Here is a 19,069-nt window from a genome sequence, read left to right on the forward strand (position 1 = left end):
TAAGAATCCCCACAAGGCAGCAAGCATAACTCATAAGCTAGATACATCCCTCCCCTCCAAAATACAAAACACATTTAATCATGCCCACAAATATTAGCTTTAGCTTTATGTAAGCCTCAAATGAGCAGACAAATCTTACTATCAGTATTTGAAGTCTAAAACACTGGCAAGATTCCCAAGTAAGTCACTGTGGTTTTGGAGAACACTATGAAATTCAAGCAAAGCAGTAAAACACAGCCTGCCCCAAACAAGCAAATATATTCCTCTGCCAAACCAAAGTTCGCAAGAAAGTTAAACACAAGATTAGAAACAACAGAGATTCACAGAGAAGAAATGTCAGGAGAGGTTCATAACCTAATGAAAGTGTACCTCCCCAGGCTGAAGGCTGTTTCTGGTATGATATGCCTATGTGAAACTCAATCATCAACATTCTTTGAAGTCAAAAACAGTTAAAGGTGGCCAACGTCTCGAAGGAGATGCCTTAGCAGAAAAAGTCTTAAAAATGTCCCAAACAATGTTGTAAGTTTGGACTGCGCAGATCGTAAAAAAACCCCCGCTAAACCAGTACTTCGGCTAATCTCAGGATGCAGGAAAAAGACCAGACTCTCTTAGGAGCTCAAATGCCAAAACTGAGAGCATGAAGTATTTTTGAATCACTAGCCATCACTTTTCCTGTCTCAGTGAGTGCCAGTGAGCAAGAGGATCATTCGAAAACTTGGCTACAGACCCTCATTTTCATTTTGTTTCTTTTAAACAAATACTTCAGCCCAACAATCTCCAGGACAAACACAGCTAAACAAAAAAAATCCCCACCCAAGCACTGCCTGATTATTAAGACCTTGGTTTGGCATAGAGCTTTCTTTGACAAATAAAAGCATAAATATGTTGTCTTCATACATAATCTGGAGACATGCAGCTAAGATTGATTAACACTGGTATGGAGTCTTAAAAATAACAGGTCTTTAAAACAGCAAACCATGAACATAAGAATACAAAGGAACTAGAGTTAAACTATTTTAAATGATTTCAAATCTTTGCCTGGAGGACACTGTCAGAAACCTTTGCAGGCTGATTTCTTCTGTGGGTGTTGGGCAGGAGTTTTATTTGGTTTCTATAGTACACATTTGAAAGGATCATGAAAATTTGGCCCAGAAACAGGACTGATACTTCCCATTCGGAATCAGGAAACATTAATATTACAGGTAGCCCAGAGTGAGGAAAAGACATCACAGCTGAAGCAGAAGTGAAAGTTTGGTCAGAAGCTGACGTGGATTTTAGAAGAGTAGTTTCTCTATCCCTGCAAAGTCAGAAATATTTGTGTCATTCCTGTTTCAAAAACTCATGGACTGACAACCACAAAAAAAAAAAAAAGGCCTCAACGCAGGTTTTAAGGTTATGCAATAATCTTAGAGGTAAAGAAAGCTCCATAATATGATTTTATATATATTTTAAAGGAACATATTAGCAAATTTCTGCATTTTTGCCTTTTGATTGAAAAAAAGCTTGTTGACTTTATGTGTCTTTGTGTGCACATGAGCATGTGTGCCTTTTCCTTGTGTATTTACAGACCACAGATCCCCAATCACTTAATCATTTTTCTTAGAGCCACAGAAAGTTTTAATGATGAAAACTGACAGCACAGGATTCATTATCTGTACTCCTAAAGATTTCCCAACACCAGGATAATGGGTAACACCATATTGCTCTGTGACACAAGTATCAAACATATAATGTAGGACCTTAGGCTGTTACTGCTGTTTCCCACCTCCTCCTACCACAGACAACACTGCACAGAAAATTGAATTTCACCATTTATATTATTGCTCTCTCAAACAAACAAGAATCATAATAATGAATGAAGATTTGAGGGGAAGAAGAAAAATAGTAAGCCCCAATTTTTTCTAAACTTTACCAACCATATTTATGTAAAAAAAGTTTTGATTCTGTTTGAAGTTAAAAGATGTACTTTTTCCACAGGAGGGAAAGGGGGAAATCAGCTATTTTTGAAGAAGGAAGGGAAAGCTGCAAACAGCAGGAGTTTAAAGGAGCAATTGAGTTAAGAATCATTCCTGCAATTTGATTCAGTTCACCACAAGCTTAAGAGCCACTCAAAGGTTCAACTCAGGTTTTGATTTGACCCCTCAAATTTGACATTTACGGATTTAGGTTGACTATTCTGATTTCAAAATAAAATGAACACCATAGTCCCTTTCCACCCTGTTTAGAAATCAGATGTGTAAATATAGTCACATATGAATGTCAGCTTAATCCCTCTCATGTTTTTTGAACTTCTTGTTCAGCTTCTGAGATGCCTGGCAAGGAGATGGTAATCTCAAAAGTACTAAATTGTCTTAAGCCTCCTGAAAATAGGCAGTCAAGTAAAGACAGAAAACCTCTCAGGCACACTGCTTCAACAAGGACACTTTTAACCCTCTATAATATCAACAAGTTATCCCCCAGTTCTCCAAAAAACACCCAAAATCAGAGCCACTCCCCTCCCCCTGAAAAACCCCAAAATAAAACCCATGCTAAAGCAAATGAAATAATCAAAAAGATAAAGAAAATAAAAATAATGGAAAGGGGAAAAAAAAAAAAAAAAGCACCACAAAACAACCCTAACACTGCGACCACCAGAAATAGCAAAAAATCCCAAAGCAGAACCCCCCCCTGGCCCCACCAAATATAAATCTGCATCTGATTCAGCATGACAGGATCCAACCAAGATACACTCACTATCCCCAGAAAAAGAAAACAATTTCAAGGGCTTCAGCTCTTCCAGAATAAATGTTTCATCCCTAATGTGTAAAAATAATGTAGAGAAAAAATAACTTGCAATATTAAATGAATAAACCTTGGTTGCACATACAGGTCCTTCCACACAAAAATGGAACAAAATTAAAACCAAAACTATATCCAAATTATATCAAGGCTCTCTGTGCACATAATGCACAATATTTTAAGTCCACTATCCAACTTCAAAAAATTTGAATTACAACCTACCAAAGATTTTGTGATCTTGAAATCTTCAGGACCCTGTATTTTCTGGTCAGCCTAATGTAATCCTTTACCTCAGAGAGAGGTCTGCATTTAACTTTGATCACCATTGCATCAAGCTTCCAGGAATTAAATGAGAATCTTGTTACATTAAAATAAAGTTGTTTATAATCAGCCATGCACAAGCTGTTGGTATGGCTAACTGCCACACAAATCAAGGTTAAAACAGACCAGGCTTACAGCTGAAATATAACTAATATGACATTATTCCTTCAGACATTTGGTTAGGCTGACAAATTTGTAACTCTGTAATTTACACAATGTCCCCATGACATGTGGCAGTACAGCTATTGTGTATGGAAATTTTTATCATGGGAAGGGGGAGGGAGGGAAGTCCACACTTTCCTTATGCAAATCCTTCCCACAGCAATGTCAGAATACATGCTGACCTGCTAAAGTGTACAATTTACCTATCTGAGAGTACAAAAAGTTCAAATGGTGATGGATAGTTGTTTTAATTCAATGCAAAATTACCCCTTGCAACAAATTGGTCCAAAAAGTGGTTAAGATACTGTATACAATGCTGCTATAAAAAACCTGCATTCTTTAGTAACATAAGGCTTGAAAGGTTTGCTCTTTCTTTTTTTCACGCATTGCATCAATAAAGTAAATGTTGTTAGAATTCAGTAGTAGGAAGGAAAATTCAATGAGTAGGATTTTAACGCTCTTGTATAACACAGCAATTGTCTCATTGGATCAGACAGGAGTTTGTTTTATGTGACCTTCCATCCCTAAGAGGTACAAGAACCTCCACGGATAGTGATATGTTGCCAAATAAGGAAAGATTCTCCTTGACCTCAGACAGTAGTTGGCCAAAACATGAGGACTCGTATCCTTCCCCATTTTAATCCTATCTGATTGTAGATGTTCTCATCACCCTTAAAAATACATGTTTTTCCAATTCTAAGGATTTGGCCTTCAGAGTATCTACTGGCACAGTCACCTGTGAGCTAATTGCCATGTGGGTTATTGGTTTTAAATCTTTCACAGGATTTTTGTTTCTCCTTTGTGTTATGAAAAAGTTCAGAAGCCTTAAGTCACCATTTCTGAGAAGTGCCGTCTATTCTGTGCAACTCTTTGCTTCTGTAATTAAACACTCCCCAGAAGAGAGCCCTCCTGGCTCTGAAAGTGTTTGCTAACTCCTGCTTGAACCCCTTGGTTCAAGCACATTTTTTACCATCTTCCTGAAACAATTCAAAATTGGCAGCGCCTACCAAGGCGATACAAAGATACCATATATAGGTAACTGCTCTGTTCCAGATCATCACATCTTAAGGGCCTGTCATACATACTGATTATACAGCTTCCTCCCTGCAAAGCTGATTTTATTCCATAGTGCCACACTAAGCTTCCAGCTGCTGGAGAAATAAAACATGCACAACCCTTTGCTGCAGATCTCGTTCTGCTTCCCCATCCCACTTTCACCACATAGATTTGTGCAAACTTCCTGTGTGGTCTGGCTGCTGGTGTATATTACAAGAAAAAATGGGGGGAAGACAAGAATAAATGCAGAACTTGTTCTTTCCTCCAGACTGTCATGTTTTGTGATGTTGCAGCCTGGACCCCAACAGCCTGGACCCCATTCACGTTCGAATCCCAAGCTCATGGTATACATGGCTCATCTGCATCAACACAGTTTATTTTCCCCCTGTTGTTACAGACTGTATTTTCATAATAACTGCTTAAATTTAATCCACCACGTGAATTGCCCATAAAGGATGTACAATCAACCTTGTAATAACTTGCAGAGACATTAATGGGAAAACAAAGCAAAAATTTGTACAGTCAGATTAATACAGGTACACAGTACATTCAAGCTGGGTTTCGGTACGTTAAAGGGCATTTTGTTTTAAGGCACTTTATTTCACTTGAACAGTGACTATTATGTTTTGGGGTTTTTTTGGATTTTTTTTGTTTGCTTGATTGATTTGGTTTTTTGTTTTTTTTCCCCCCTCTGGAAATTAACCGAGGTCTTTTCCTAGCACTTTTCTGCTACGATGAATGCCCAGTAAATATCTGTAATTGCAGCAAACATAATTCTAGCCAAGGTAATTTCTCATGTGCCTGTGAATAGGACAGAGTTATGCCTCCTGGAATGGGACCTGTGGCTTCATCCATGCTCATTCTTCTTTTTACCTGTATTCAACCACACAAATGTGAACAACAAAATTTTCTTTGAGGCAGATCAGATTTTTTTTTGGGCTATTTTGTCATGGCAAGAATAGTTTCCTATTTCTGTTCCTGGACACTCTGCTGCGCCTGGTTGAACAGTACCCGCAGATACGATGAAGAAGAAAGGATGTAAACTACAATAACTGCATCCCAGACTCAGGTAGAAAAATTCAGATTGTTGTTTACTATAGAAACTACTGCTAAAGAAGGTACTTTTAAGTTAGGGGACATCTTGTGAGTAACTTGCTTTTTCTCTTGGGTATGAAGAACTGAAACTGCTTTTAAATTCTTCTTATGAAAACATTTGAGAGCAAAGATGAAAGAGGAGACCACAAAGTCCACATGAAATAGTGATCTAGCCAGTTTTGAGGCATCTTGCACCAGGACTCTGCAATTACACTTATTATAACTGCATGCCCTATGTAAGCTCTCACTAACCACAGATTTTAATGAATCTCATGCTAACCAGAGCAACTTGCTGCCCATAGATGTAGCTGTGACTCTCAGTGAACATCAGGGAGATCTAAACTCAGTTAGGAAAAGTCCCAGAGCTAGATGTATGAATCGCGTCGTTCTGGGTTAAAAATGCAAACAGCTTGTGCTGGAATGAGAAAAAAAAACCCCAAAAACCAGCAACCAAAAAACCCCCAAAACCAAACCCAAACCCTCCCATCCCCACCACATTTACAAAAATCAGGAAACATTCAGCTCAAATAGGTAGCAAAGAAAATACAATACAGCAAACCTGGTTTCTCCTATCACTGCTTCCCAATGATTTAAAGTTCATATGCAACTTATGTAGTTAGTTTATTCAGCTTCTCTGCAGCCTATGATGTCACAGGTCTAAGTTTGTTAATAGATTATGGTAAGTTTATTAGTCTACTTGAAGGCTAACTAAAGAGCAAAGAGTTGGGTAATCTGTTTCTTTTAAACACAGGAAAAAATAACTAGAAAATTAAAACTTAATGTAACCTTTTTCCCAAGAGCTTATTAGAGTCCAGGCTTCTGATAGAGTAAAACTGGGCATCAAAAACACAGGCTGGAATTAATCAACACAGTAAGTACTTTGACCAAGACTTTTTTTTCTTCTATTAGATTCAGAAACTTTATGTACTTTGACCAAGACTTTTTTTGATTCTATTAGATTCAGAAACGTTATGTATAAAAAGAAAGATTTTAGGTCTCCTGAAAAACACATGGGCTCCAACTCCCAGTTACTCTGTCAGTAGATCTTGCTCAATGGAGCTTTGTCAGTTTGAGTCAGCTGGAAATCTAACCCCAAAAGTCTCATAAAAGACCCTGCCAGTTAATTCCTCTTGGAGTCAATGAAAGTTTACATCAGCATTTAAACGCTTTTCTCCCCATCACCCTGTTGAGACCTTTAATATCTACCTCCCCCTTCCAAGCCTGTAATTCTTCCCAGGCTACATAAATCCTTTATTTTGGCATCTCCAGCCGAAACCTGACCCCAGTCAACAACATTTCGCAACTCTTGGAAGATCAGTTCTTCCAACAAGGAGGAAGTCCAAGGGCTACAGAGACCTCCACCAGTCTCTGCAGTGCCAGAAGCACTGAAGTTCTTCCCCAAGACCAAACCAGGGCAGAAAGGATGTCCAGCTGATGTGCCAAGTTAGCCAACAGTCCCAGCACCTCTAATGACAGGGCACATAAAAATTAAGGTTCAAATACCTAACAGGGATCATGGACCCAGTACTTCAAATAAGTTGCATGGAAATTTTTGCAAATCTCACAGTAAGTAGAAACCACCTCTGATTAATATGCAGTAACCCCTCGCTTGCTTAAAACAAAGATTAATTACAGCCTAAGAGATCAAGTTATCAAATTCATCCCCAAATGCTTGAAGGTGATTTTAGTTACTATTTGCAAAATTAGGTAGTCTCAGCTTGAGATCTGCCGGTGCCTCCTAGTTCAGGATTAGTGGAACGGGTAGTAGTGCTCGGGTGACACGTGGAGATTAATTAAATTGTGGATTTATAGCCTATTCTTTGTGGGGAAAAGTTATTAACTCCACATATTTTTCAGAACTGAAATGTCCACAGCTTCAAAGGCTCATTTAAGTCCTTTCTATAACGTTACTCTTGTCTTTGGGACCCAGAAACCAAGAATCCAATACAAAACTCAGAATCTTAAAACTAAAGGAAAAAATCCTAACCTCTCTCCCCTTTAAATCTTTCCATAGTATCTTACAAATCCTTGGGTGGAATATGTTTAATCACTCAAAAGTCATACCAAAATTTTCAACCCCAACTAAATCCTGGTTCCATTAATCTACTAATTTAATACATAAATGTACTCAGCCATTCACGTATGTTAAACTGAAAATCAGTCTTCTACTACCGAAGAGTATTGCAAAATTACCCGAACAAGTACATTAATTCTTTAACAGATAAAAATTATCTATACACCATGTTTCTAGGAGATAACTGGCTACAGGCAATTTAACTTGATATCTGAAGAAGAAGGAAAAAAATCCAGCACGACTGACATGAAAAATTTTCCAATAATCTGAAATCCATCCATTCCACAAAAGAGAGAGTACAACTGTGATAATCACTGGAGCCTCCCAATATTTCTACCTTTAGAAAAATCTTAACTTTTAAAACTCAGTTGTAAAAAACAAATGAACTGCAACAGAAAACTCAGTGTCTGCAAGTCAACAGGTGTTCAGTAACAAAGTGGTCCACTAATACCAGTTTGGGATTGATTCAAGAACAAGTGTCCTACAATGAATAATCACATCATTCTTCTATCCTCAAGGAATGCACGGGCTTATGCAGATGAAGAAAAAAAAGAAGAATTTCTTTCACTTGTGATGAAACATGAGGAAACACACACAAAAAAAATCTGACAAAATGATATAAAAATGTGATTAATATGAGATTAAGTTTGGAGTTTTTTTAATTAAGGAAAATTAGAGTATAATCAGTAGAAGCACGTTCAGCTGCTCATATAAAAAAGGTTGGATGGTAACACTTAGGTTATGATAAGGGGCTTTTTAGTGCCACAGAGCATTTTTCAGGAGTATTAGAGCACCTGAAGTCTGAACAAGTTTGTTGGGAGACACTGATACCCACCAGACAACACCCAAAGGGAATAGTTAGAGTATTTTCCTAAGAGATAAGAAATTAATCTCTTACACAGGTCAAGCAATGGAAAATCTTAGTAACAAAGACTACAAATCTCTCTGGTTTCACTTTCTTTTTCTCCCTCCTCGGTACAGCATCTTGAGACTATCAGGAGTACAAGAGATCTTTAATGAATCTCTCTTCAAAAAACCAAAGCCTAACAACTCCCTGGAAAAAAAGCTGATGAGCACAAGGAATTTGTGCGGCTCTTCCTTGGTGCTGTCTTGCAAAGGCAGAAATAATGAAGAAAGGGTTTTAGTAAACAAGCAAGGAATTAGGCACCCTCAAAAGAATTAAATTCTATTTTCTGTTAAATAAATTATTGTTATGAGGGCAGGTGATGAAATGCCCAGCCCCAAGGCTGAGCCCCCAGTGCTGTGAGTTTTATAGGACAGAGCTGTACATCTCTATAGCCGTGAAAATCTTACAGCCAAAGTAAATAAGACAGATATTAACAGGTCCATTTTACCTCTGGGAACTGGGGCACACAGAGATTAACTAACACTTCCAAACTAACACAGAAAGCCTGGAAAAAGAATGAAATTATAACCTCATCTCTCAAGGACAGTGTAAGGCTGCCACTGCCCAGTTACCTTTCCTGTGTACAGGCAACTTCCTCCTTATATCGGTTCCACCAAGTGCAGAACTAGACAAAGCTTGAAATTTGAATGGGTGGTTTAGGAAAGATCTGGAGGAGTACATTAGGACTGCCACTGATTTAAGAGATGAAGATGATGAAATTGTAGATGAAAGTCAGCATCATTAAGTACTGTGTGCAGGAAAGGATGATTCTGCTTTTACCTGCATCCTGCAACATGTGCACCCATGTAATTGGATGTGAGTAATCACCAGTCAGGAACAAAATTCTTGGGTATAATAGGTGAATAAACAACAAAACCTCCATCTCCTGTCACAAGGAGGGAACCTGAAGTCAGTGGCTCAAGGTCTTAGCAGGGAATCCACTCCAAACACTTTCCATGTGTCCCAAAACACATATGCAAGACAAATTTACGTGCAAAAGAGCCCTTCCAGTGCATTTCTTTGTTAGCAGCTGTAATTGGTGAGCCAAACCACAGAATTTCTTTGTTGTAAGATGTCTGGACTCAAAGTTAAAACTGTAAAGCCAGTCAGATCAATTCATGGAGGAAGCAACCATCAAGGAAAAGCCATAACTGCTGGCACAAGTCCCTGAACTGCAGATCACTGGTGGCTGGTAGAGTGTTACTACACCTCACTGTCACAGATGCTGGCTAGACAGCTGTGCTGCTGGTTCAGGTTCTAGGGGTTAGGGCAATTCAAATAATTAGGCAAAGGAATGTGGCAGCAGTAGTAAGTAAACCTTTTTGTGAGAGATCATTCACTTGAATTGGATGTTTAAATCCCCCATAAAGCACCTGGAAGATTTAACAACTCATGTCCAAATGAACAAGATGTAATGAGCTTGTACACAGGCTTGATATGAAAAGTGGATTGTTTTTAGCAAAACGGTGGAGAATAACCTCTTATGAAAGGAGTGATAGTGAATTTTAATCAGGGGAAAATAAAGATGAAAGAATAAATCTGCACAGGCTTAGAGGAGGACTGCATGACTTTCTCAGCCATCAGCAATAGATGCAGGAATGTGTTACATCCTAATCTGCTGGTTTCTGTTTTCTTTACTTGCATCATCCCATAGATCCTGCCTTTTTAAGAGAAAAAAAAAAAAAAACCTAACAAAAAACCAAAGAAAAGCTGCCCATATTGTCCTCTACAAAGTGCAATGGAAGCACAAATAAAAAAAACATGAAAAAAAATTTAAAAATTCATACTTCAATACAGCTGGCCCTAATTTTTCATCCCCGTATTATTCACTTGAATGATTGTAGAGTTACACATTCAAACTGAAAGCAGAAGAATCCACACTATGTTTTGCTGCTCATATTTAGCTTATCAGAGCTTGGCAACAGCCAGCATCCCCCTGGTGATTCTCATCTGTGTCATGACTTGGGACGTGTGTAACCCGCACTAACACTCCTTTCAATGCCATCTCTGACACCATCTGCATTTTTGGATTAGTAAACTGGAAAACCATTTCTCAAATGTGTTTTTAGTTATTACAAGATACACACACCCTCCTTCCACGCTTTTTTTTTTTTTTAAACCAAGCATATTGTGGCAATTAGGAGGGAATTTGTATTCTCCACTGACATCTGAGATTCCATTTTCTGTATTTCATGGTGGCGATGGAGTCCAGCATTGTATCCCAGGGCCAAACTTTCGGGGCTTGTTTCCTTTTGTTTTTTGAGTACTGGCTGAAGAGAATATTGTCCAGGTCCTCAGCGTAAAGCTCAAGTGAAATATTTTCTTTTTTTCTTTTTAGTCCTTTTTTTGAGCAGTTATGTGTTGGGGGTCCATGCATGAACTGGTCTGTTCAGATACTGAATACAGAATGCCTTATCTTAAGCTTTGCTCAATTTATTGTTCTGTGCCCACGGCCAAATTTGAGCTGTTGTGCCTACTTTCCTCCCCCCTTTCCCAGTTTGAACATTTTGAAGCTATTTAACCCACCTCAATTCCCAGGCAATCACAGGGGTGGATGTAGGGATAGGACTATTTGCCCAAAACAGCTCATAATGCACACACCAACACAGCTGAAATTGCTCCTTCTGGGCTGATTTGCCAAGCATGAAAAACAATTTTTTTTTTTTTTTCCTGAAAAACCCAACCATTAACAGGCTGTTTGGATGGTGTGTGTGGTGGAAAAAGACATTTTGGAGAGAACATTTGAATTGGTACATCCGCCTGACACAATGACGTGTTGCAAACAAGATGTTCCCAACTCCACCAGCCAAGTTGGACGGGCTGGTTCAATAGGACTTGTGAAATTCCAGTCATCTGCATGCAGAGCAGACACTAAGGTTCCCTGTTTCCCAGTCTGGGGGCTGACCACTCCTCTGAGTAAAAACTCCTACTCTTTCCTTGGATTTCACCTTGAGGTTGCAAAGTCAAGTTAAAACTGACTTTTAATTTTTTTTCCTAGCGATGTGCCATAGAAAGGTCACATATTTCTTCAGACAGGAATGCAAAAGGGGCACAAGGTCTTCCCTGCATAGGTAACTTATGTGATTTATAGTGCTGACTTTAGCCTTGTTGGAGCCAAATTAAGGCAGAAAAGCAACAGAGGACATGTGGCCTTGAGGAATTAATTTTTTTTCCTCCTTTTTGTGGCTGTCCTTGCCAGGCTACTGCTCTGCTTTTGCTGCTGTAGGGGCCCAGAGCACAGGATGCTCCAGAAACCATTGTCCCTGTCACATATAGGAACAAAACCACATCCCAGAAATTCTAAACAGGGATTAGAGATTTTCTGGAATCAAGGCAGCTGATTTTGGTCTCTCTTATGCTCTAGGAGGTCTTGATCCCAACTCCCATCTCATTTTAAAGATGGTAAAAAAAAAAAATCCATGTGTTCACTTTCCAGTAACTTTGGTACTCAGACCACTCTGAATAAATCCAGTGAAAAAAAATGCACATTAAACTGTGTTTAGGGCTCTTGCACCCAGAGGAAGCGGAGACTTACCAGAAACTATTGCAGCTCTCACTGTCCTGCTCCAGACAGACACAACCAATGAGGGAGGCCTGATGTAATATTATATATACACACATCATATTGGCATTTATTTAATACCTCTGCTAGCTCTCCCAGCTCAGCTGGGTGAAGTCCAGCAAAATCCCCTGTCATGCTCCAAAACCACCCCTCCCTCCTTTTAGGCTTCACCACCAGCCACAACCTTGTCTGTTGTTATATTGGACCTTTCCCTTCATTATTACCTTTATTCACAGGTCAAGGGATGTGCTCCCTGAGGGTTTGGGGAGCAGGGCAGAGGAGCCAGAGCTCAGCTGACATAGGGTTAACCAGCACCAAGGCTGCTCTGAGCCCCAGGAATTATTAAGTCCCAATGTAAATATTCCCACCTGCTGCCTCCACAGGATCTTCATCCCTCAGTCTTTTCCCAGCTAATCAGGCCTCAAACTGTGATGGAGTCACAGAATAAATTATGAGGGTGCAGAAAGTAAACAAAAATGAGGATTTACCAGTATAGGACACTAGTTTAGAGCTAGTGGTGGCATTTGCTGCATCAATTCATTTGAGTCTGAAAAAATTGGTTTGTGACCTAAAAGAAACACACAGAAACATTCCTCTATTTCTTATAAATATTAGCTCCAGGATTCTTTGGGGACACACTAAAACCAGGAGCTTCAGAGGCGTCAAACAGGTTGGAAATTGGCCCACAGAAGAGGAACTAAAATTTATAAGAAAAGGTAGAAGTGGCATTGCAGTTTAATAAGTCACAAGCCGTAAGAGCTGTGTGATGACTTCTACCTCTTTTTTTTTTTTTGTTCAGTGATCATTCTGCTCATATTACATATTGCCTTTTCCCACCTCTTAACCTTCTGCATCTTGCAGTGGAGCTGCACAATGTCACATCTGTGCAGAGCTGCTGTTCTAATCATACACAGAAACTACACAGAAATGTCCAGACTTAATCACATCTTTGACCGACTCTGTGTCCATACAGCTGCAATCTCCACATTCACACTCAAAGTTGGGAAACTTCAGGCATGCTGTAGGGAAGAAGTGCCAGGGAGATATTTCTTTTACAGGCATGTAAAAAATGGATTTTTAAAGAAAACAGGATTCTTCGAGAGGGCAACATTGTCTCCTCCTTAAATCTTCTTGACTTTCATGTCCTCTGTGTCATCTTTCAACTCAGCACATACCTGGCATCACCTGATCTGTCTTGCAGAGCAATCAGAAATAGTCTCACAGAGCTAGATAAAACTTAAAATAATTCCTAGAATAGCTCTTCTGGAGCACACACGCTGTAAGGCAACACAAATGGGACTCTGCAAAAGCACTTCAGTGGCATTCGTTGGTGGTGAGTCACAAAAGCCACCCTGGCTCTGGTCCAGTGCAGGGTGAGCACCCAGCCCAGATGCCCCTCCCAGCCCTGCTCTCCTCCATCCCTCACAGCCCTGCGTTTGAGCAAACATCCACACGGGATTTTGGAGTTAAATAGGAACTCATCATTCTGTGCTGACAGTCCCAAACGACTTGAAGAATAAAATAAAATAAACTTGCAATAAGCCTGCTGTGCCAAGTCTCATACCACCGGCAAGGAGAGAGAGTCTCAGTCCACAGACCTACACAGAGGCTCAGAAAATGGTCAGAGAATTTTAAACTCCTAAAATAGAAAGTTCAGTGAGGAAAAAAGCCTTAGTCATGTAAGTAGACTTTATATTTTGACTCTGAAATGTTGTTTTTCCTCTTTCAGTTCAGAACAAAATAAGTTCTTTAAAAAATTGTATCAATAAGCTAAAGTATACTTTAAAATATTATTATTACATATATAGCATAATAATATCACAATTCATAGCCCCCAGTCCTTGTAATTTGCTCAAAAAAATTATTAGGTGCAGCTTCATGTTTTGCAAAAAAGCTGAGGGGTATCTACACAACTTTATATTTAAGTGATTTTATAATTTTGCCATCTACACTCCCAGATGTTTCCAATGTCTTGGTGAAGTTTCTGCAAACCATCTGCAAACTTTTATATGTCTGGATTCTCAATAAAGCAAAACCAGGCACTGACAGCAGCATTAAACACAGACATTTAACACCGTGGATCTTCAATATCTGTAGCAAGAATTAATGGGGATATTTTTTTCCCCCCTTATAATTTTTTAGCAGTTCAAATTACTGTTTATCACTATGCAAATTAAAGAAACCCAAACATTGGTGCTGAAGATAAAAAAGTTGCAGCTTTTAAGTGCCAAACACATGCCTTAAGAAAGGCAACAAAGTGTGGAAGTTTCAGCAACAACCTGAAACAAGCACTTTAGTCCCCCTTCCTTCCCCCAAGACTATTTTCCACTTCTTGATCAACTTTCATGCTGTTGGTTTTTGCTTCTCTGGAGTTTCCCATTCATTTCCATGCAGAGCACAGCAAGATAAGCAGAGAGTTAATGCTGCAGTTGCAACTGGTGTGAGCCTTTACTATTAGCTTGAATTTACAGAGCAGTCTCTCCTTAAAAAGAAATTTAAAAACAAAGAATTGCTCACTGCACTGTAACACTGAGAAGTATATTTAAAAATTCTCTCTCGGGTCTCTCTAAACATCTATTCAAAGGTTTTGCTGTATCTTAAATGGGTCTAATTACCAGAAACTCCTTTCTTACTTAAGCCCAAGTCTCACATTACGAGTACAACTCAAGCTCCAGTTAATTTAGGGCTAAACCCAAAATGCCTGCACCAAACAGAAGAAAATATAGGCCTACCTTAAAACTTTCCAGCTCTTCAGAGGATCCAAGTCAGAGATTATAGACACCATTGTAGTAATAACAATAATAAAATACGTATATTAAAAACAAAAAAAAAAAAATAAAAAAGAAGAAAAACCACAGCAGGGAAGGCTAACCACAAAAGCAGCAAGTACTCTACTCAGTGTGGGAATGACAACAAACCCAGCACAGCTCTTCCTCCTTCTCAAGCTGATAAGCACTTGTCCCAGCTTCTCTCCACCCCCAAAATCAATCTTGTGCTATATTGCTTCACAGTCCCAGTTTCATTTCTTCACCACTACCTTTTAAAGCCCTTGTAATCTGCTCCAACTGATCAAATTTGACCTTTTTGTAGTCCACTTTATTCCAAGCACAGCCCTCAGTTAAATCTCTCTTTATTAACACCGTCCTTCTTGGCTTTCTTTTGGAACAAACACAGCTCAAGCTCGAAGCCTCCAGTCTTTGCCAGCAATCATTTACAGATTACTGCAAGCTGCAGTCTTCTCCTTTTGGGTATTTTCTTCTACCTCTGAGGTTTGTTTTTATATTATTTTCTGAGGGTTGTTGGTGGTCTCCCTTTCCCTGTTCTGTGCAGGTTGGAGTTTGACACTTTTAAAGGAGGGACTTTCTAATGCAACTCCTCTCCCACCCTTCCCTCCTCCCCTTGTCCCTCACCCCCATATGGAGAAACAGACACATGCATTAAAAACAGTTCACAACCTTTAGAATACAGAATAATTTTTTTCCCCCCCTCTGTTCTTTAAATCTATTAGAGTTGATAGACTTAAACACAGAAGCTGTGCCTGAAATACACTGATCTAAAGCAAGACTGCTATTATGGTGGAATAATAAAAAGTCTAATCATGCAAAGCCAGATGTAACCCTTTGGATGTTTGAAAGGGGAGAAGGTGCCTCTATAGTTCCATTAAATAAATTTCTTTTTTTTGCTACTTAAAAAATAAATGATAAAGCATCTTTCTGATTACTATGGTGATTTGAAAAGTTGTGTAACTGCTGATAGTGTGTATTTGCTTAGGAAAATTGAGTTTATTGGCTTCTTTTGTGTTTCTGTAACACTTTTGACATTGATTTCCCTCTATTTAAATATTTCTCTTGCATTTGTTTCCCTTCTAAATCTTTTCCATTCATCCTGCAAATGACTGTACCTCTCCTTGAGCTCCACCAATTCATTAGGATTTCTGGAAATTCCCGAATTAAAATTCTTTGGGGGAAAAAGAAAAACAGTACCTTATGAAGTGTTCAGTCAGAACCGAACTACCCCAGTTGGCAGATACTTCCACTTTGATATTTATATCACAGGCATATGCTCCTAGTTTCCCTCTGCCACCAGTTCTCTCTCTCTCCAAAAAAAAAAAAAAAAAAGAAAAAAAAAAAAAAAAGTTAAGATCAGCCCTTGTTTGTTAAAAGCAGTAATAGGTGGTCACATAGAGATTTGGGAGACTGGTCATGTGGGACATGCTCACGGAAAGATCATAAGGAGTATTAGAAGACATAATAAAGTTTAAAATCTTCAACTGCCTCCTTCTTTGGTGAGATAAAAGTGAAGTTGCGCCTAAACCATTTCAGGCTCCCTGGTATGCTGTAGGCTGGGTTTGAACCCCCCCCTTGCTGGCTTCACAAAGGCCCCACAGTCTTGCCCTGGCCAGAAGGTGACACTGAGGCTTCCCACCACCCAAAAAAAGAGAATGTGACCATTTTGCCTGCCAGACAGCAGCCAGCTGCCTGTCAGACAGAAGCAACCAGTTTTAAATTACCCAGACACAAAATGCCTTCTTTACTCAAAGGCCAGAGCATCACTGACCCCTCATTTAGGAGAAACACTGAGTCATCTCCTGCCTCCCTCCCTGCCTCAGCCAGGTGAAGCTCCTGGCTCAGCATGAGAGGCCCTATCAGTTGATCAGTTTATCAAGTCAGGCCTCAAGTTCAGACTTCGGAATTTTACATCCCCCCCTAGGCAATGCTTCCAGCAGTTTTACTTTGTCTCAGAGGGGTGTATCGAGGACAAACACATCAGAGTCAGCTGATGGTGAGATTGCAGGTGCAGATCTGGGGCAGGAAGGTGGAGGACAGCTGGGGGTTACAGATGTTCCACCTCCCTCTTAATACCAGTGGGGCACAGGGTGTTTCTCACCTGATACACACATGTCTCCGAGCAATTCTGCAGAGATAAGGCTTGTATCCTACTCTGGAAACTTTGGGCCCTCTATTTATTTAAGTACAGGAGGTGGGCAAGATGTTTGTAATGGAAAATTAAATCCAGTTGTTTCTTTGTGGAACTGAGGAAACTTTCATGTTTTTTAGCATGGAAAGAAAATAAGAAGAGATTTTTTTTTTTTTTTCCCTCCCAAAAGTTTGTAAACCACTGTTACAGATGTTAATCCCTCATTTGAGGCTGGGGAGGGCATCAGTGCTTGCAGCACACTGCCTTTTCTCTTTCCTCTCTACCCCATCGCCATTTGCTGGTTTTAGAGCTACATTCACCTATTTTCCCACATAAACTTCTCATTGAATATTTCATATTGTGCAAACATACTGATGACCAGGCACTAATTAAGAAAGGCTTCAAGCTTAGCCTGCAAGGAAAACAAAAATCAAAACACCCTGACCTCTCCTGTCACACTGACAAGCCAAGTTTGTGTCCTTGTCACATCCTGTCCCTCCACTGTTGCAGGTCAAGGTGAGAAAGAGGCAGATGCTCTGTCTTTATACCTCACTCTTTATACGCAAGATGCTCAGTGTCTCTTACTCTGTTCATCCCAAAATTCCACAAACTATGTCTATTTCGAGAATTTAATCTCTAACAAGTACAACTTATACTTTCCATAGATACATTTTTCACTGTCTTCCCACAGAAAGTGCTCCATTATTTCCACCAACACAGCCACATGAAAACTATCCTGTCGGAGTAAATATACTTATTCCTTTCCCTTTTGCACTTATTGTGTTTGTTAATATTTTTTCATCTTAAATTTTTGTGTCTGGAACGAAAGCCATGTCTCCATTTTGCAGGACCTTGCTGGCATTTTGTCAGCTTTTCCTACAACACTGAGGACAGCAACTATAAGCCTTCCAAAAATAAAACTACAAGATCAAGTTTAGCACAGAGGAACTTGCGACAGGCAATGGATTTTCCAAAACAGCCTCACGTGTTTCATACAGCATGTAGCTATAGTAGGAGAAAACAAATAAAACAGAAACAGAAACTCACTGTAAACTTTAAGTCTTGTGCTTGGATAGCAGACTCCAGCCCAGATTTTAGCTAAATGTTTTTTCTGTTAGGGCTGAGGGCTTTATCTTCAAAACTTTTATTTTTATGCCTTAAGAGATTTCCTATGATCTTCAGCTTATTTGCCAGGAAACCGCCAGCACATCTGTGAAATATTACTTAAGCAAATTTATTACAGTTAGCCAGAAGCCAACAACTCCAAAAATTTTCTCTACCTGCTGAAATCCAGCCTATTCTGTAATTTGGGTCTTTCATGCCATAACACATTCCCCCAGAGAGGACTTATCAGTTCTCAGTTAATATGATAAAGAAGTACAAGCTTTCCAAGATTTTGAGTCATGTTAAAGTAAATATATATATATACTTTTGAAAACAGCATTCCTGTATACACACATACACAAAAGGATCTCTAAGCAATGTCATCATCCTTAGTTTAGACAGCTGTGGAGTCAAAAAAGTTCCAGATCAGCTAGCTACAAACATTTGAAGGTCAAATACAGGACAAAGCATTTAAGAAAGCAAAAGCAGTTATGGCTACTGAGCATTAGAAAGATGATTTTATGTCATGAGATTTTTTTTTCCTCCCAGCTCTTTCTTTAACAGAATCCTATTGGACCGAGAACTTCATGGTGTTGGGCAGGATAATAAACCAAGTATAGTAAGCAGTTTGGGTTTGTTATTTAATCTTCTTTCAAGGGTGTTATCTCACTCAAAATATTTTGGGAGCCAAGGAAGGTCTGCCAGAGCACAACCTTTTAGTCAAGGTGCCCAGCAGCCTGGTTATCAGACAATAGAGAAATAAATAACCTCCTAGCATCTTCCCAATATATATTTTCCATTGCTCTTTCATACAAAGCAATATTAAGTTATTTGAAAGAAATCTTGGTCTTTTACCAGGAAAACCTTACTCTGCCTGGGGAGCCTGCTGTTAAACAAAAGCTGAGCTGTTAAAGAGTGGCCTCCAACTTCAGGGCTGCTGTTGGGGGCTGATAAAGGCTCTTCTCCAGACTGTCTCATGCTGTCCCTCCCCATCAGCCTTGCCATCCCCCCTGCCTCTCCTCCTAGTCCCTGATGCCTCGACTTTTAAGCAATGGAGTGACTAATTGAAAATGCATTCCAGTGCTTTACAAGC

At 39.4% G+C, this 19,069-nt stretch overlaps 1 protein-coding gene across 3 annotated transcripts in view; it reads right to left on the reverse strand.

The window, feature by feature from the left end:
* CELF2 (CUGBP, Elav-like family member 2) overlaps positions 1–19,069 on the reverse strand; it is a 549,582-nt gene that overhangs the window by 364,345 nt on the left and 166,168 nt on the right. Inside the window, exon 1 of one of the 3 annotated variants that reach the window (XM_017740364.1) lies at positions 14,688–15,209. The exons of 1 other annotated variant lie outside the window; for it this stretch is intronic. In XM_017740364.1, the coding sequence (XP_017595853.1) occupies positions 14,688–14,740 (53 nt within the window). In that variant the 5' untranslated portion in view covers positions 14,741–15,209. Of the gene's footprint in view, positions 1–14,687; positions 15,210–19,069 lie in introns of those variants that run through there. One more of the 3 variants, XM_017740366.1, reaches the window with a different exon arrangement.

The sequence above is a fragment of the Corvus brachyrhynchos genome, unplaced genomic scaffold (genome assembly GCF_000691975.1).
Source record: "Corvus brachyrhynchos isolate BGI_N302 unplaced genomic scaffold, ASM69197v1 scaffold307, whole genome shotgun sequence".
NCBI classification, from domain to species: domain Eukaryota; kingdom Metazoa; phylum Chordata; class Aves; order Passeriformes; family Corvidae; genus Corvus; species Corvus brachyrhynchos.